General features: G+C 31.9%; 1 protein-coding gene across 1 annotated transcript; it reads right to left on the minus strand.

Moving 5' to 3' along the window:
* Positions 1–776: 776 nt before the first annotated feature.
* On the minus strand, positions 777–19,546 carry LOC132722719 (uncharacterized). Its single transcript, XM_060707251.1, has 18 exons — positions 19,407–19,546; positions 16,406–16,548; positions 15,324–15,470; positions 12,981–13,094; positions 12,158–12,238; positions 11,731–11,817; positions 11,182–11,265; positions 10,589–10,681; positions 10,266–10,382; positions 8,757–8,870; positions 8,377–8,481; positions 7,883–7,951; positions 7,100–7,252; positions 6,401–6,519; positions 5,703–5,829; positions 4,841–4,942; positions 4,141–4,221; positions 777–1,841 (listed from the first exon to the last, which is right to left on the minus strand). The coding sequence occupies exons 2-18, from the start codon at positions 16,514–16,516 to the stop codon at positions 1,221–1,223; spliced, it is 2,325 nt and encodes a 774-aa protein (XP_060563234.1). The 5' UTR covers positions 16,517–16,548; positions 19,407–19,546; the 3' UTR covers positions 777–1,220.
* Positions 19,547–19,646: the final 100 nt, after the last annotated feature.

The following is a 19,646-nucleotide window of genomic DNA, read 5'->3' on the forward strand; positions in this document are numbered from 1 at the left end:
TATGCACATCTCCTCTTGGTATTGAAGGTTCCCATAAAGTTTTGTTGAATTCCAGCCAGTAGTTGCAGAGTAGTAGGGCGGAAATGATTTTTGCTCTATATGCATACTGCATAATTAATCAAGGGCCATAACTCTGAGTTAAAGTGTCTGACCCTAACAAGGCGAGGATATGCGCATCTCCTCTTGGTATTAAAGGTTCCCATAAAGTTTTGTTGAATTCCAGCCAGTAGTTGCAGAGAAGTAGCGCGGAAACAATTTTTACTCTATATGCATACTGCATAAGTAATCAAGGGCCATAACTCTGAGTTAAAGTGTCTGACCGGAACAAGGCGACGATATGCGCATCTCACCTTGGTATTGAAGGTTCCCATACAGTTTTGTTGAATTCCAGCCAGTAGTTGCAGAGTAGTAGGGCGGAAATGATTTTTGCTCTATATGCATACTGCATAATTAATCAAGGGCCATAACTCTGAGTTAAAGTGTCTGACCCTAACAAGGCGAGGATATGGGCATCTCCTCTTGATATTGATGATTCCCATAAAGTTTCGTTGAATTCCAGCCAGTAGTTGCAGAGAACTACTCCGGAAACGAAATTCGGACGGACGGATGGATGGACGGACGGAAGGACAGACAACGCCAAAACTATATCCCCCTCCCGATTCCATCGGCGGGGGATAATAACATGAGTACAGGCTGGACATCATTGGGTAGATCACTACATACATTTGTATCATGACATAGCTGGATTTACTTTGTGTCAAAGTTAAATATTTGCCTATTAACATATTATATAACTAATGACATTCTGGCAATTCTTTTTTTAGAAAAAAGATATTCTCCTTTATCTTGATATAAAGGTTAAGGACACAGGGCTTGTGCTTGATTTAAGCTATTTTCTGATGAAAATTGTTAGAAGAAATTTTAAATTCCTATAACCACAATTTATATGAATTATTCAAAATAAATGTAGATCAAATTTTTTTTTTTTTTTTTTTACCAAATTTAGAATATTTTGTTAAGGTCACAGCAAACCTGTATAACAAAACAGATACTACTTTATTAAATAAAGAAATGATGCAGCCAGAAACATAACCCTGTCATATAAATTAACAACAATTTTGGCATCAAAAGAGTCAACCCCTTTCTCCCACCCCACCCCGTTCCAAAAAAAAAAAGAAGAAAAAAAGAAAGAAATATTTGCTAAAAGTTGCAAACTATCTTCAAACTATTGTGCAGTATTTATCTGGTGGACTGGTTTCTAGATCCTCACTTTCAACATCAGACTGGTCCCCCTCATAATCTTCATACAAACTTCCACCAGCAGACGACAAATCTGACATATCATCAGCAGACACTGTCTCACTGTCGTTGCTCCTTAACGAAGAGAAATCATTTTCCCGATAAACATCAGAACGATAGTAGTTCCCATTCTCATACTTCATAGATACAACTGTATCAACTTTTTGATACTCTCTGGATTTCTCTCCCCTTGAAATACTCTTCACATTAAAGTTTCCAGAAAACTGTTCAACATTTGGATTGAATTTGATTTCATCCATTGATCCAGTTATGCTATTGCATATTTGATTTTGATTGCATTTAAGATCATGTGCAGAATTTCCATCTCCTTTGTTAATACTTTTCTGTGATTTGGACACTTCTTTAGAATTATGATGTTTTTTGTTATGTTTTGACTTGCTGTTTATTCTGCCATTTTCTATGACATCATACTTCTCCTGTTTTTTCCTCATATGATGTTCATGTAGACACTGTTTTAAGTAGCCTGTAATTGGCATTGGTAAACTGACTGACCACGGGTCTGGCTCAGGGTCAGTAAAGTCCTGTAAATAAAACCATATACCATCTGTATATATCTGATTCAATAACAAATTTACTAGAATGAAACTGCTCACTTTCTCTCATGCTGTTAAATAAACACTGACAGGTGTAACAATTAGCTTCTCATATGCCTTTGTTTAAATGTTTTACTGTTGTTAATAATAATTATAATAATAATGATAATAATCAAATGAATCATATAGATAACAGCTAAATCATATGAATTGTATTTTTATTGATTGGGAGGTATGACAGAAAGCATAAAAGTGAATTGGTCTATTATGAAAGGTCTGTAATGCAATAAATAATTTTTTTGATAATATTTAGTATAAGACACAACAACAAACCACAAAAATATTATACATGAAAGTTGTTGGAAAGTGTGAGGTTCATAATATTACATATATTAATATAGCAGACTATAAAGTGTTTTAGAACAAAATATTATTATTCATCAGATAAATGGTCATTCTAAATCATTCTTAAAACTTTATCAACATTTTTTTTTCAAGCAGCATTTTATAAGAAAATCCGAATGATACATTTCTATTGTTTTTATCAATATTTAAAAAACTAATGGAAAATGTGCCCATTGTAGACATACGTGTATCTAAAATACCTAAATACCTGTATGACAGTGTCAAGTTATGTGTAAGTCATATGAATTCTCTATCAGATTTTTTCGAATGTAACTTAGGACTTTTGCAAGGGGAGATAACTTCCCCGATACTATTTTCCATGTTTTTGAATGATATAGAAATGCATCTACAGCAAAGTAGCAGTGCAGGTATTACTCTGGACCAATTATCTATATATTTATTACTGTTTGCGGACGATGCTGTATTGTTTTCTGAAACAAAAGAAGGTTTACAAGATTCACTTAATAATTTAGAAACTTATTGTAAAAAATGGAATCTTAATGTCAATATTGAAAAAACTAAAATTGTTATTTTTAGAAAGGGTGGTAGAATAAGTGAGTCTTTTAAATGGACATTTGCTGGAAAAGAAATAGTAATTGTTAGTTCATTCAATTATTTAGGGGTTGTTTTTTCAAGTGGGGGTTCGTTTTACAATGCAACAAAAACTTTGGCTGGGAAAGGAATAAAGGCAATGAATTCACTTTTTAATATAACACGTGGTATGAATGTACCTGTAAATATAATGTTTAATTTGTTTGATGCTTACGTATTGTCAGTAATGAATTATGGCTGCGAAGTCTGGGGCTTTTTAAAGGCTGAGAATTTAGAGCGGGTACATAAAAAATTTTGTAAATGGTTGCTTAATGTAAAACGAACAACAAATACATTATCTCTGTATGCAGAACTGGGCAGATTCCCATTGTACATTAATAGATATGTTCGAATTGTTAAATATTTTTTAAAATTGTATGGTCGAAAAATGGAAAACTGTATAATCAGAACTATTGTTACAGACCAAAGACTAGACATTTTTCATAATACTGCTACTGTTAATTGGTCGTCGAAAATACGTGTTTTATTACTAAATGCCGGATTTTGTGATGTCTGGGAATTTCCAGAGTCAGTTAATATAGATGTATTTATACCAGTGTTTAATAATCGCCTTAGGGATATTTATATCACTAATTGGCATGCTAGTGTTCAGACATGCAGTTCGTTATTTTTGTATAGACATATTAAGTCTATTTTTAATCGTTCTGAATACCTCACTATTATTGATATTCCTAGATACAGAAATGCTATTGCTAGATTAAGACTAAATTCACACAACCTGCATATTGAAACTGGTCGACATAACAATATTGAAAGAAATCGTCGTTATTGTTTAATTTGCAATTCAAATGATATCGAGGACGAATTCCACTTTGTTTTAGTTTGCCCTTTTTATCATGAAAACAGGAGAAAATATATTCCTAGATTCTACTATACACGTCCAAGTATGTTTAAATTTATAGAACTGCTAAATTCAAAATGTAAAAAGACTCTACATAATCTTGCAATTTATTGTATTAAATGCTTTAGGCAGAGAACTGACCAATTAAATAACTTATAAATCTTTTTTGTTATTATTATAACAACGCCATAATATTCCTATGAAAGATATATGTACTTTAATAACATGCTTACTCAGATCACTCTCAACTGTTGAATTTAGACAAATATTTGTTGTAAAGTTTATTTATAATTTATATGATTTGTGTGTATTATTGTATGTTATGACGATGAGCTGTATGCTTAAGTCTTTAATAAAATTTCTGTTCTGTTCTGTTCTGTAAATCATAAACCACTAACTACTTCAGAAGTATCTTGTTCCTAAACATACCTGTCTTTGATGATATTCTATCAAGGCTTTCATCTCCAACAGTCCTCTTCTGTCTTTAAAAGCTAAAGGCGATCTTCCATCCTATATAATATACCAAATTAGAGTAAAAAAACATAAATAATAAAGGATAAAATAAAATTCTATGATATTTTAAAGGGTATGGTAGACCATAATGGATATATATTGTAAAGCATGGCAAGATCTAAGGTCAGCTGTATGTTTGTAGTCACCATACACAATTAATAACTTATAGAGTAAAGGCCTGCTAGCCTAAGTATAAAAGTTGCAAAATGGTATTTCAGGAACCTTTATTCAGTTCAACTAACAGACTGAACATTTTTAAACCATGAGTGGTACCATTAAATATACCCAAAAATAGTTCAATCCAATGAATCGTTATGTCAATACAGCCTGTCTGTCACAGGTTAGCTTGCTACATAAAACATGTAAGCTTTCACTTACCAACAGGGTAACTTTCACTTACCAACATGGTAACTTTCACTTATCAACATGGAAACTTTCACTTACCAAATTGGTAACTCTTATTTGCTAACATGGAGACTTTCACTTACCAACATGGTAACTTTCACTTACCAACATGGTAACTTTCACTTACCAACATGGTAACTGTAAGACTGTGAGAGAGAACTTAAAACACAGCTGTTTAGAAAAATAAAATCTCTAAAATAAAGTAACACACCTTGTCCATTGAGAATTCTGACATGCCACTATCTTCTAGAATATCTGCCATTAGTTTGTAACATTCCATGCCATATAGATAGTGCAATGCTGTCCTAAAATACTAGAATATAAGAAATCTAAATATTACTTTTAAATGGTACAGTATATTTCATACATTGTATATACTACATAATATGTTGCTTGCAATCCACAAATATGTACATTTAAATAGCAGGAACCTTCAGGAACCTTCAGGAACCTTTATTCAGTTCAACTAACAGACTGAACATTTTTAAACCATGAGTGGTACCATTAAATATACCCCAAAAATGTTAAAACTCAATCCAATGAATCATTATGTCAATACAGCCTGCAAATAAATTATAGGCCTGGTTACTCGGCTTGAAAAAGGAAGTGTGTACAATGTTTTAGAAACAATAAAAACATAAATTTCACCTAACTAACCACTGGATGGTCATTGAAATTATTACACTTAATCATGAAGATTTTTTTCTTCATACAGTTATTGTGTGCATTTTTTAAGCTCTGCTTTTTACTGTTACAATATTTTGACATGCTACCACAAAAACAGTACTTCATATTATATGTGGGAAATTATTACAGCCAATGAAAATTTGATTATGTTTTTAGTCGGATAGAACGAAAACATGTAGTATATAAAGGTTTCATCAATATGTTCTTTTACATATGGCTATGATAAAAATTTTAATGGAACTAGGATTTTTTACATGGATTCAAACGGAGATTTAAAGAGATTTTCTTGAAATTTGAATACATGTTAAAGGTTTAATTTGATAACAAAAATAAAATAATTAAAGACTTTCAAATAACACCCTTATCAAGGGTTATAAAAACAATACCTGATCTCTAAAACTGTCAAGTTTTCTGTTAGAATGTTGTATAACATACTGTACAATCTCCTTGACAACCTCATCATGTCCCCACAACACTGCCTTGTGTAGCAGTGGTTGACCATCTCCACATACCCTGTACATATAGGGTGTGACATAATTATTACAAATATTTTTAATCATTGTAGCATTTCAGGACAGTTACTGCAAACACATAAAGCAGTTTTAAAATATTTCATGTTAATGGGTCAAGATCACATTGAAATTTTTGAGTACATTCACATTTATATTATGTATAAAAGTTAACACAAAACAAGAGTTGTAAAGAAATTTATTTTACGTGGTCTTATTCAAACTGCTAGATCATAAAAAATATATATACATATAGCAAAATATTAATTCTGAAACAGTTTATATTTTTTTGACAGAACTGAACACTTATTTTGTTGTTTTTTTTTGTTGTTTTTTTAAACAGACACTATTTTTATTTTTTGTAGAAAATTCGTTCCAAGAATTTATTGTCAAAGTATTAAATTAGTAAAAGTTTGGAAGCACACCTTCAGTCCCCTTTTTCATTAAAGTCATATACATGTATGTGTATAACCTGAGAATTTAAAAGATAAAATATTTTGCACTCACTCTTTGCAATTATAAAATGTACTAATTTTGTGCCCTACCCCCTCTTTACAATTACAATATGTACATACCTACAATCAGCTAGACAGATATTCAAACCTCTGTCTAACCATGAATTTGTAGCAAGCATTTCTTTGACAAGAGCAGCATCACCTTCAACTACTGCTTCCCTCAATCTATATTTGTATTCCTCAAAAACAATACAAAGAAAAATAAATGCTTCAAACATAAGATAACACCTGTATGTAATTATTGATATCAATAAGTAAATAAGTAGATGTGTATCAGAGCAATAGAGATACTTTAAAATAAATTTGATATACCTTGACTAATGCTATTTATATTTAGAGCAAATTTGTACAGATACTGCAGGTCTATGTAAACTATGTTATAATGTCTATAATGTTTAACTGACTGTTCCCCAGTTGATAAACTTTAATTTCACATTTTAAGTTAAATTAATTATAGGTAACAAAACAATCAAACAGATGTATGGAATGTAATAGATGCTACTTTGAGAAGTTATGAGCGATGCATGACACGTCAGTAATCGATGTAACATCCAGTGATATAGCTGACGTCAGGAAACACCATCGTGGCCTAGGGCGCTAGCAGTCAGGTGGCATTGCCTTATATGATTTATCAAATTGCTGTTCTAATCTTTCATAACTATTTTATGAATTATGCTTGCTTTACAAAAAAGTTATAAGCACAGTCTACGAATATATTGAACGCCCCTAATATTCTGCTGATTAAGCAAAAATATATACCTCTAATTCTTCTGCAACTTGCATATAGTTTATAAACTGTTCATTTGGGATTGTATTTTCTGATGTTAATGGCAACACATATGGGTATCCATGGAGACAAAGCGTGTTTCTATTTATAGACTGGTCCTCCTGGATGCACCAATCAGAAACAACCTTGAAAGTAAAATGAGACTCTACCATATCATTTTGAATGGTACAACAAATCAAAGGCAAAAACTACAAACATGTCCATTGATTATGAGAAATGAAAAAATTGCAAGTATCTTCTTGAGCTTGTAGCATGAGTGATATTGTGGATATTCTCTCACATATATTCCTTTTATTTTTTGCCCAATTAATAACTAACATCAGTAAATTTATGACTGTTTACATCAAACTTATTTACAATTTATGCGAAGTAATGATATTTGAATCAAGAAATATGCCATAAAGAACAAAACATAACAGTCATTTGGTATAAAACTATCAAATCATAAAAATTAATACAAACACCAACAAAAAAGTGTATTGTGTAGCAAAAACACAGTATGATATACTGTGAGCGATATGGGTTGTATTTCATGGCTAAAATCCAGTACATGTATTTCATTGGTCAGCATAAAATGATTATAATTCACAGTTATACTTCAGTCGCCTATTGAAATGAGTAATAAATGGACATGAAAGTCCTTGGAGAGATAACAATGGTATAGGTAATCTAAAAAAGAATATGTGGACAGTAGATCTTGCTCTTCCATTCTTGCGCCTTTTCTTTCCTTTTGTATTAAGAAAAATATTGCTTACCACATCAATTTTTGTCACATATTGTCCTCTACATAACAGAACTGCATATTCTCTTGCATTGATATTACCCTGAAATAACCATTTGAGCTATGTAAGTTTCTAGTATCGTAATCATTTGACACATCAGTACAAGATGTATATAATCAATAGCATTAAATATCTTTCAGAGAAAAAAATATATGCTCCAACCTGGACTAAAACCTACATTTCCAAGTCATAGATAAACAACCCTGTAACAGAATTATGAATCTTAATATAAACCCTACACCACTATACCTGTCCATGTACTGGTAAATGAAATTTATAAATATCTAGGAAACTATGTAAATATCAAAGCTAACAGTTTCTTAAGATATTTAAACAATATAACTGAAAAAAAAATAAAAAAAGTTTTTTTTTCACTTGTATATCTGAGACATTATAAAGGATTATATAACTTTTATTTTTAAGTAAAGATTTTATTAAACGCTAAAAGAACTCAGTAAACAGATTACCTCAATCCTCTGTGTTAGAACATGGGCTGAACATTCTTTCAGAATATCGTTAAACAGGTCAATGTCTACCTCGTGCTCTATGCAGTAAAATATTACATTCTTTCCCTAGTAATAACAAAAAACCCCTTCATTCTTCTCTATACATGTTATGAATAAAAATTCCAATTAAAGAACACATAGCAGTTACATCAGTTACATTAAGCTTTTATATATTATCTTTTCTTTTTTCCCCGTAATATTTAACTGGTGATGTAAAATATAAGTAAAGACATGCATTTAGTTTTCACTTAACATCAATAATTTAACCATGTTAGACTAATTTAAACTAAGTATTTCATGTCAACATTTTAAAAAAAAATATTTATTAGTGATAATTGTACCTTATAGTTGAGTTGATCAACAGGAACTGGTTTCTTTGGTATTGTAAATCTTAACATATCTGTATCTACAGCAGGAGTGTGTGATAGAGCAGCAAAATATAGAGGTAACTCCATCTATGATACAATAAAAGTCTGCTTTAATACATGTGTATGTATATACAATCTCAAAGTGAAAGTAATGGTAAAATCAAGGCATCCTGTATACAGCTAGCCTGCTAAATTTCTAATCTCGTAATTTCAACACAATGAATTTAGTAACATCCAAAATGAGAGGTTTCTTTAAAATAATTACATAAAAACTTTATCTAAAATTTTTTTTATCTTAATACAGCTTGCTAAAAACATTTAATATTATTCTACATGTTTCTTAATAATTCAATCATCAAAAACAACAAGAATTTGTAACAGAGCTACCAACGTCCCCTGTCTCAGGGAAGTTTTATATGAAGCATAAAATTGTGCTATTTCAAAAGATTGAGGTATGGATCTCAAGACTTTCAGTCCAAAATTATGATCAATGCTAGATCTGAAAATGCAACAATAAATTTATTAAAGAAATAAAACGAAACACGGAATTTAAAAATCTATCATGTTCAGCTTTGACCTCTAAGTATGACCTTGGAGGTAGGGGGGCAGGTGTTGTGCATCTTATCGTCTTATTATTGTAACTATTTTTTTTAAAATCCCTTGATCTATGAAGAAGTTATGGACAGGACACAAAATAAACCATATAACAGATTCTGTTAACCTTTGACCCCTAAGTGTGACCTTGACCTTGGAGGTAGGAGTGCAGTTGTTGTACTATACATATTGTCTTATTATTGTAACTATTTGTGCCAAGTTATTTTAAAATCCCTTGAACTATAAAGAAGTTCTAGATCAGACACAAAATATACCCTAAAACAGACTATGTTAATTTTTGACCTCTAATTGTGACCTTGACCTTGGAGCTTATTATAGTGATTATTTGTGCCAAGTATTTTCAAAATCCTTTGATCTATGAAAAAGTTATGGACCGGACACAAAATATACCCTGTAACAGTCTACGTTAATCTTTGACCTCCAAGTGTGACCTTGACCTTGGAGGTAGGTGACCGGTTCTTGTGCATGACACATAGTCTCATTATTGTGAACAATTGTGGCAAGTATTTACAAAATCCCTTCAAAGATAAAAAAATTTATGGACCGGATACGACATATACCCTCAAATAGACAATGTTGACCTTGAATGAGCAAGTGCGACCTTGACCCTGGAGGTAGGGGTCTGGTTGTTTCGCATGACACATCGTCTTATTATGAAAAAAACATCTGTGCCAAGTTATTTCAAATTCCTTTGATAAATGACAAAGTTATGGACTAGACACGAAAGTGTGACGGGCGGACGGAAGGACGGAGCCTAATTCTATATCCCCCTTTTTTCTTCGAAAAGGCGGGGGAAAATTATTAAAAACAAAAAAAATTTGGTCTTTTAATTTTTTTTACATACACAATTACTGAATGGTACCATACCTCATTTTCTCCTTGCATACCAGCATCAAGCCGGGCATCATGTCTCAACAGTAACTCCGCTATATCTCTATCATTGTTGCATATTGCGTAAAATAATGGGGTAGCTCCCATTTCAGCCTGAAATCAGGATATGGAAAGTAATTTTCATAAAATTAATTTTAAGCAAGATAAACTTGACCTTCTAAAAACACTGTAAAAATAATAATTCTGAAAACACTGTAAAAATAATCATAGTAGATATGTAATTTTTCTGTGTATTTTGACAAAATTATACAACACAATAAAAATGAAAATACAAAAAAATGAAACAATATATAATTTACCATGTTTTTCAGGTTGATATTGACATGACTATTTGACTGTAGCAACTTTTTCACTGTAACTTTGTCACCAGCTAATACACTATGGGCCATATCCTGTAATAAAAATCACTTTGTACATATAGTATTACATTTGTTAAAATGTGTTGCTTGACCAGGACACAAACCTAGGATGCTTGGAATACCGTTTCAAAGATTTAGCAACTGAGCTACCCAGCCGCTTACACAAATTTGTAATTGGTTTACAGAACAATAAGACATTGTGAAAACATTAGAAGCGATATTTCAAGTGGAACTACCTGTCTGTAACTTTGCAATATTCACTATCTTTGACAGTTTCAATCTAATAATTTTACTATCAATTACATTTCCTAGACAAAGTTAACTTAATGTCATATGCGACTTATGTGGATGGCTATAACACCAATAACTCAAGTGCTGTTGGGTTAACAGTTAGGCAGCCACTCAGATTTGTCTGTTGTAATCTATTATTTTATAAATTTTATGATAATGTGAACATACACTAAACTAACTAAATCAAGATAGGAAAAGATTTTTGTTTGTTTCAGGAATATCAGAGAAGTAGTATAACATACCATGGAGGGTCCTATGCCCGAGACAACCCTTATAATATTCTCTGTTCCTTTACTGTAAGCTAGCTGTAACACTGACATACCACCCTGGTAATATATTAATCTTATTACATTACACAAGCACAAACAAAACAGCTATCTATGACAACATATTTCTTTTATTGAAAATGTTTTATATTAAATGATGAATTTTTTAATTTATACATCAGGAAAATAAAATTAGTATGTATAATATTAGCCTGGGTTCAAATCGGTCGATTTTTCAAATGCTTCTAATTGGCATTTGTTGATACTATCAGAAACTCAACAACTTACTCATACAAAATAGCACAATGAAAAAGCAAAAACTATCAATGTCTGAATCCTAGGCTAGTGTAATAGTCACTTGACCTTATTATCTTACCTTATCTAAATAACTTTGATCATACATTATTATTACCAACCTTAATAACTTTGATATTTCACAAATATTACCAACATTAATAACTTTGATATATCACCATTATTACCTACTTTAATAACTTTTATATCACACCATATAATACAACATACCTTAATAACTCTGATATTACACCATTGATTAATCAACCGTCTCACTGTGCAAGCATCATCAGAGTCAACAGCACGCCATATACCTGGCTGTAAAATTTTAATACAAAGTATATATTTTAATTTCAAGATGTATAATCATATCCGATTGTTTAAATCCAATTTGAACCTACTATAATTTTTTAATCACTACTCACTTTTAAATTTATTTCCTGGTACTCCCCAGTACTAAAACATGGCTATGACCCAATTTGGACTCAAACCTTCAATCCCTGGATTGAGAAGCAGAAACCTTAACCGCTCGACCAAAATTCCTGTTAATTGAATCTAATTTACAAACATTCATTCCTATCTACGATTAAATATCAATTTTGTTATCACATGATTATTTTGTCATGTCTTTACAGAAAGTTAAAATACCTTTACATACCATATACTCCAGTATCCTGGCTCTAATCTGTTTAGGTAGATCATCTCGTTGTAAGATTTGCTGCAGAATATCTAAACCATCCTGAAAAAATAAACATGACATAATAAATATTAGTGCTGTCAATCAAATTAAAGTAATTTTCCTCCCATTACATGCAGTGAAAACTTAAATGCCATATAGAAGGAGCAAAAACATTGGCTGTCAATCACAAAAACCAGTGCTGTCAATCAATTTACTAGCTTGTGCTTGCCCAATCACATGTATTGAATACTTTATGTCATATAGAAGAGCCATAACAACACGAAGCAATGCCAACCAGACATTCTTTAGGACTTACAAAAATAGTACTGTTATAATTATATTGTAATTTTTAAGATCAAAGAAATCTTGAAATGGGTTACTATGAGGGAAACAGAATTGTTAACACAGCTAGGAACATACATTAACTGACATAGGCAAATCCATATAAAACATAAATAACTTGATGATGATATGTTTCCACTTACAAAAATAACTTGTAATTGTAAACCAATATATTGTAGTAGAAGTTTTAGCCATGAACTGATTATATTCTATAAATTTATGAATTTGTGCAATAAAGCTGTATATAAGTTAGGACAGTTTTACATTAATCCCTAAATATGTGGTAAAACTTAAAGGTCTAATCTTGTGAAGTAAACTAAAAATCAAGTGTTTATTCTGATGCCTTTTAAAATGGATTCAAAATGCTTAATTGATTCTGGCACATTATCAAATTCTTGAACATAGAATATCTCTATTCAACACAGGTATAAATACAGGTATACAATCAATTGAAACTTACCTTGTTTTTTAGGCAGCTATCAGTTCCACATCTCAGAAATGCTACAACAAGAGAATCTGAGATAAGGGAAGTTAGATCTGCCTTCAAATAACACAGTAATGCAGTATCTCCATTCTATAAATAGAAATAAACAACATAGGTAAACCTTAACTCTCACACTCTTAATAAATATCCTTCATAAACAAACCTCTAACTGATTAATGTGTTAAGACAAAATAGTTGATGTATAATTAATTAACAACTAAATACATGTACCTATATTTGCATGTGATCACAAAATAAATTAACTTAATTAAGGCAAACTTTATGACTTAATACTATATATATTTATATATCATAAATATAAAAATATACAAGAGGTCTTTGAGTAACAGCATGCTCCACTTTTCTCAGTGCTGGATAGTAAATTGGGCATTATCTAAGTAAATAATTTGAATTAAAGGTAAAATTGACCTTGGCCTTTGATCCAATGATGGGTATGACTTATCAAGGTACACCAACATACAAAGTTTCAAGTTATTAGATCAATGCACTTATATTAAATGGCCAGTTTTATTGGGTTGAAGAGGGGTTATATATTTAACAGGTCCCAGTGATCTTGCCCTTTTTACCTAAATTGGGTTTGGCAGGTAGAACTAACTGTGCATCCACATATAAAGATTCAATGTTATATTACAAATGTACATTTATAACCATAAAGGAAACTTAACCAAAAGGTCAATGAAATGTTGATGCTGCCAATAAATTTAGTGGGCCATGCTAATAACTACTTCTTTTCCTTTGAAAAGGAGCTAAAAAGGGGTTAACCTAATTGTATTCTTGACATAAGATTCAAAGTCAAGTTCAGAGCATGCATCAAATATAACACAATCATGCTCACTTCAGCAATTTAGGCAAGTAAAACAAACATTTTATCCTGAATACTTGCATAACAGTTGTCTAAAGTTATTTCAATAAAAAAGATATTCACATATACAGGAAATCATTACAAAAAAACTAATCATAAAAAACTAGAACTGCCACTTTCATGGCATGAATACCCTTGCATACCACTTTGTCAGAATCAACAGTGGTCATTTAGAGCTCAATGACATTTTACCTCCCTGCCAAATCTGATGTTACTAAGCCAGTACATTGCTAAATTATGTATTTTACATGCTTCCAAATGTGAAAATGTCAAAATCAATATGCTGCGGACAGGCATTCTTAAGCATTTGAGCAGACAAACTTATTATAGTAAAAATCCCTGTGACCTTGACCTCTGATACAGTCACCTAAAATCAATAGGGGTCATCTTCTAGTCATAAACAACCTCAATACCAAATATGAAAACTGTGGACCAAAGCATTCTTAAACTTAAGGAAAAGCTTTTATAGTCAAAGCCCCTGTGACCTTGACCTTTGACCCAGTGACCTCAAAATCAATAGGGGTCACCTTATGGTCATGATCACCCTCCATGCCAAATATGAAGACTGTGGGTCAAAGGTTTCTTAAGTTATTAGGAGGACAATTTTTTTCAAATCTAAGTCCCTGTGACCTTTGATCCAGTGACCTCAAAATCAAAAGGGGTCATCTACTAATCATGACTAACCTCCATGCCAAATATGAAGACTGTATGTCAAAGTTCCTTTGACCCACAGTCTTCATATTTGGTATTTAGACTGGTCATGATTAGTAGATGAGACCTATTGATTTTAAGGTCACCAAGTCAAAGGTCAAGGTCACAAAGGCCTTGACTAAAAAAAGCTTGTCTGCCCAATAACTTAAGATTCCTTTGACCCACAGTCTTCATATTTGGCATAGCGGTTAGTCATAATTAGTAGATGACCCCTATTGATTTTGAGGTCACTGGGTCAAATGTCAAGGTTACAGGGGTCTTGACTAAAAAAAAGCTTGTCCGCCCAATATCATAAGATTCCTTTGACCCATAGTCTTCATATTTGGCATGGAGGTTATTTATGATTAGTAGATGACCCCTATTGATTTTGAGGTCAAAGGTCAAGGTCACAGGGGCCTTGACTAAAAAAAGCTTGTTTGCCCAATAACTTTATTGGGTGGACAAAAAAAACTGACGGCCGGTCGGACAGGGTAACGGCCCACCGGACAAGCTGATTCCAGTATACTCCCTTTACAACTTTGTTGTGCAGGGGTATAAAAAAACTAGAAATGTGTCCATAGCACACAAATGTTCCCACACTCCCCTGTTTTGTCAGTCTAAGGTCCGACAGGCAAACTGTGAGACAACAATGACATGTGACAGCAGGACAAACAGGGGCAAATCTGTAAGTCGGGACATTAAAACAATTGCTTTGTTACAATTCATTGCCTACATAAATATTTTACCTCATCTTGAACATTGATATCTGCACCATGTATTGACAAAAGGTAAACTAGTTGTGTAGCTGCCCTCGCAGAATCTTCACTATTCTTACTGTCATATGTCTGTTTGTGTATCAAAGTTTCTACTAATATATGATATACTGGAAGATTCTGAAATATAATATATATATGACTTTTGAAAGTTATTTCTCAAAGCCTAACTAATAACAAAGAGCTCTTGGTAAGACAGCATGTTAGACTGTTCTCAGTGCTTGACAGTAAGGAATATTGACATGACTATAAAAACGTAACTCAGAGTTACATGTATGTGAGGCCATCCATAAAAAAAATGATTGTTTGCAGTAACGCGACCGACTCACAAAATTTGCCCCTACTCAAATTTTTTTTCATGGTCTGGATAAAAAATTTTTTTATTTTTTTTAATCAGAAAATTATGCCTTGTGCTTTGTTTTCGTTCTTTTAAAGGTTAATAGAAGAAATAAAATGTAGTTCTTACTAAATTAGAATTCAGTTATCAATTTATTAATTGTTACCAGATTATCAAAGCATATATTGTCCAGCATTTTGAAATTCCATGTTTATTTGGGAGTACAGTTCAATTGAAAAAAAAAAAAAAAATCGACCTACCTACCCACCTTGAAAATTCTAGGTCGGGTTACTGCAAACAAACATTTTTTTAAGGATGGCCTGACCTAAGCCCATCATGTCAGATAATCACAGATAACAAGTGTGTGAAGTTAAAAATAATGTGACATTAAAATCCACCTTAAAATCTAAACACATTTAATGATTTGTTATGTATTAATACATTGTAATTCTAAGCAACAATGTTCATAATTTGTTCAAATATTTTATCCAGATAGCTAAGTAGAGCACTTAAATACATTACATACATGTATGCATAACTTATATTTTACCTGCATTCTGGTATTAATTCAATAACAAAAAACCTTTAATCAAAATATTTGAAAAAAAATTCAATCTGTTCAATCTGGCAGAAGCATATATTTTTTGCTATTATAACTCCTTTAATATTTATATTTTTATATTAAAAGACACACACATAACAACAACAAAAAACATACTGAAAATAATTCTCCATTTTTCTGATTGTTGTTTAAAACATCTGAAACTTCTTGTGTATTAAGCTCTTTTATCATGGAACAGAGCCTTGTAGAATCTTCCAAGTTGTTCATTCTAGCAGACTTACTTGTTAATCCAATACAAACTGAATAACAAACATTGAACTTAACTACACACTTGATTTGATAGACTAGCAAACAGCTACAATCAAGGGCCATAACTTTATCAAACTGAAATCTCAAACTTTGTCTTGATAAAATGTGTGAAGTCATGGGAACTATTATTGACTGTTTAGAATAGAAAATAGAAATTACAAATGAGCCGCGTCACGACAAAACCAACATAATGGGTTTGAGACCAGCATGGATCCAGACCAGCCTGCGCGTCCTCACAGTCTGATCAGGATCCATGCTGTTCGCTATCAGTTTTGCTACTTGTAATAGGGTTGGTAAGCGAACAGCATGGATCCTGATCAGACTGTGCAGATGCGCAGGCTGGTCTGGATCCATGCTGGTCGCAAACCCACTATGTTGGTTTTGACATGGCACGGCTCAGGACAAGCATTTCGTGTTTTTAATTATTATAATGAGAGATCATTCAAAACTTAAGCAAGGTTGAATGATAATATTTGAACACTGTGTCTATAGATCTCTCTGTGAAGTTTTAATCAAAGTCATTTACCGTAATACTTTTACTTTCAATACTTTCAAGTTAATTTGTGGACTTAAGCATTGTAAAAAAAACAAGAAACATGGCAATGCCATGAAACCAGGTTTTTAATTATCACCATTGTAGATAAATATGTTGTAGCTGAAATACAAATACAAGCAACAAACAATGTAACTATGTGCAATGTAAATCATGAATATTGAATTTTAATTTTTAGTAACTGTAACCTTGACCATTGGAGGCCAAAAAGCCATCCCGATTGAGGTCTTCATAAAAACTTGCTTTACACCAAATTTCATAAAAATATCTTATTCCAAACTAGTAATTGACCGGAAAACTATTTTCTATTTTTAGTAACAGTGACCTGACTGGAAACAGATTTTCTATTTTAAGCAACAATGACCTTGACTCTACAGGACCCAAAAGCAGGCAGATGAGCTGGCAGGCATGCAACAACCTAGATAGTTTCTGTTTTATAACTTAATAAAGTCTGTTATGATAAATAGGATATATTACACTAATAAATAAATTTTATGGAAAAACATAGTGCCATAATAAGGTAAAAGGTAAAAACTCATCCAATCATAAAACCCTGACAATACACATCAGGGCATTTGAAGATAAAGCTAATCTGTGAAAATTTTTTACAAAATCCTTTGAGAAATGTAAAAGCAGTTTGACAACAGAAGAAATTGTTCACTATATACTCTATATAAGGGAAAAAAACAAAGGGCCATAATTAATTAAAAAATTAATTATTATCCAATCACAAAAACCCATCAATATGCATCAGGGCACTAGATGACAAAGCTTCTGTGAAAGTTTGAACAAAATCCCTTGAGAAATGTAGGAGTTGCCCACAGAAGAAATTGTTCACTATATATTCTGTACAAGGGAAAAAAAAACAAAGGGCCATAATTAGGTCAAAAATTATCCAATTACAAAACCCCCACAGTATGCATCAGGACACATGATGACAAAGCTGCTGTTAAAGTTTGAACAAAATCCCTTGAGAAATTTAGGAGTAGTTGCGCACAGAAGAAATTGTTCACTATATATTCTGTATAAGGGAAAAAACAAAGGGCCATAATTAGGTCAAATATTATCCAATCACAAAACCCTGACAATATGCACCAGGGCACTGGATGACAAAGCTTCGGTGTAAGTTTGGTCAAAATCCGTTGAGAAATGTAGGAGAAGTTGCGCACAGAAGAAATTGTTTACGCCCGCCCGCCCGTCCGCCTGCCGACATACCTCAATCTAATAACCAGATTTTTCCTTCGGAAAACCTGGTTAACTATGCTACATGTATGTAGAGTTAGAGTTGTTTTGTACTGCGCTTTCACTATCTTGTCTCTACAGTCTGAACTGTGGAAAAATTTGCAAGATCCTGGCTTTTGTCACACTCTTGTATGAAGAATAACTTGAAATGTATTGAATTAAGGAGTTTGATTAAAATTCACATAGTGATAGCGGTTAGTGAGAGGAAGGGTAGTGTTTAACAAAAACTGTACATTTACTTGATTTTTTCATGATTATCTCCCAGAAGTTAACAATTAATGCTTTTAATAAATCTATTTTCCCTCTAAAAAAAACTCATTCTACTTTTATATAATTTTACACAATTCTGCGTAAAAATCTGCATTTTCCAACAAATGTAAAACTAAAACATGATAAAATAATAAACATAATAAAATGAAAATGGAAAGTCTTTTAAAGAAGGAATACTGTGTCTGTAGTCCAGTCTGTATGACTTCTGGTCTACTTGTAGTCAAAATATATTGATGTGCCAAAGCTAGATTCTGAGATATTTTTGTTCTGGGTCAGAATCTCTGCCAGACACAAAATAGGACAATATCTCATCTCACAGTACAATTAGTTACCGGTATATGCCAGTTTGATTATGGGTGAAGTTGATCATGTGTAATCATTACCTTGGTGCAATAAAGATCCAGAACTTTGTGCTTCTAAAATATAAAAACTCTTAGAATGGCTTCTTACACCTGTCTAACAACAATAGGAACATATATTTAATGTGTGCTTATAAAGGTCCAACGCCAATTTAGAATTTCTCTCCATCACTGTTAGCCTGTAAATTATAAGACCTATGAGTAACCTATTTTATGTTTATCCTTTATTAATCTGATATTTTACAGTTTTTATTTTCCATGTTACGTAAGTCTAAAGTCTTTAAAATATAAAATGCCACAATGATAAATAGATAAAATTAAAAATGTTAAACATTTTGACATTGTCTGCCTCTACAGTATCCTGTACAGTGTGTCAATGTGAAATATAAATGAGTCAAACTTAATAGAATAAGTTAATTCAAACCTCTAAACGTATTCAATTCACAAACAACATGTTATGCGCAATATATAATTTGATGTCATTCATTTTTCATGTTTTCAGAAATTATTGATCAGCATCAGCATCTGACGGGACGGGTTATTAAATTTAGACAGATTTTAGTTATAATGACATCAAACAAATTAATTACAAAACAAAAATCAATCTATGTACCTCGGTTGAAATACGTTATTTTATTTATAATACATTAATGAAAGTTTTTCC

Source organism: Ruditapes philippinarum, unplaced genomic scaffold, assembly GCF_026571515.1.
Source record: "Ruditapes philippinarum isolate M1 unplaced genomic scaffold, ASM2657151v2 ctg147_1_1_1_1, whole genome shotgun sequence".
Classification (NCBI taxonomy): Eukaryota; Metazoa; Mollusca; class Bivalvia; order Venerida; family Veneridae; genus Ruditapes; species Ruditapes philippinarum.

Bases quoted from the DNA above. Each gene is read 5' to 3' on its own strand.
- LOC132722719 (XM_060707251.1), bottom strand. From the start codon at position 16,516: ATGAACAACTTGGAAGATTCTACAAGGCTCTGTTCCATGATAAAAGAG. The intron at 15,471-16,405 runs GTATGTTTTTTG...ATTATATTTCAG, and splicing joins AAAATGGAGAATTATTTTCA to AATCTTCCAGTATATCATAT. The intron at 4,222-4,840 runs GTGTGTTACTTT...TATATTATATAG, and splicing joins CAGAATTCTCAATGGACAAG to GATGGAAGATCGCCTTTAGC.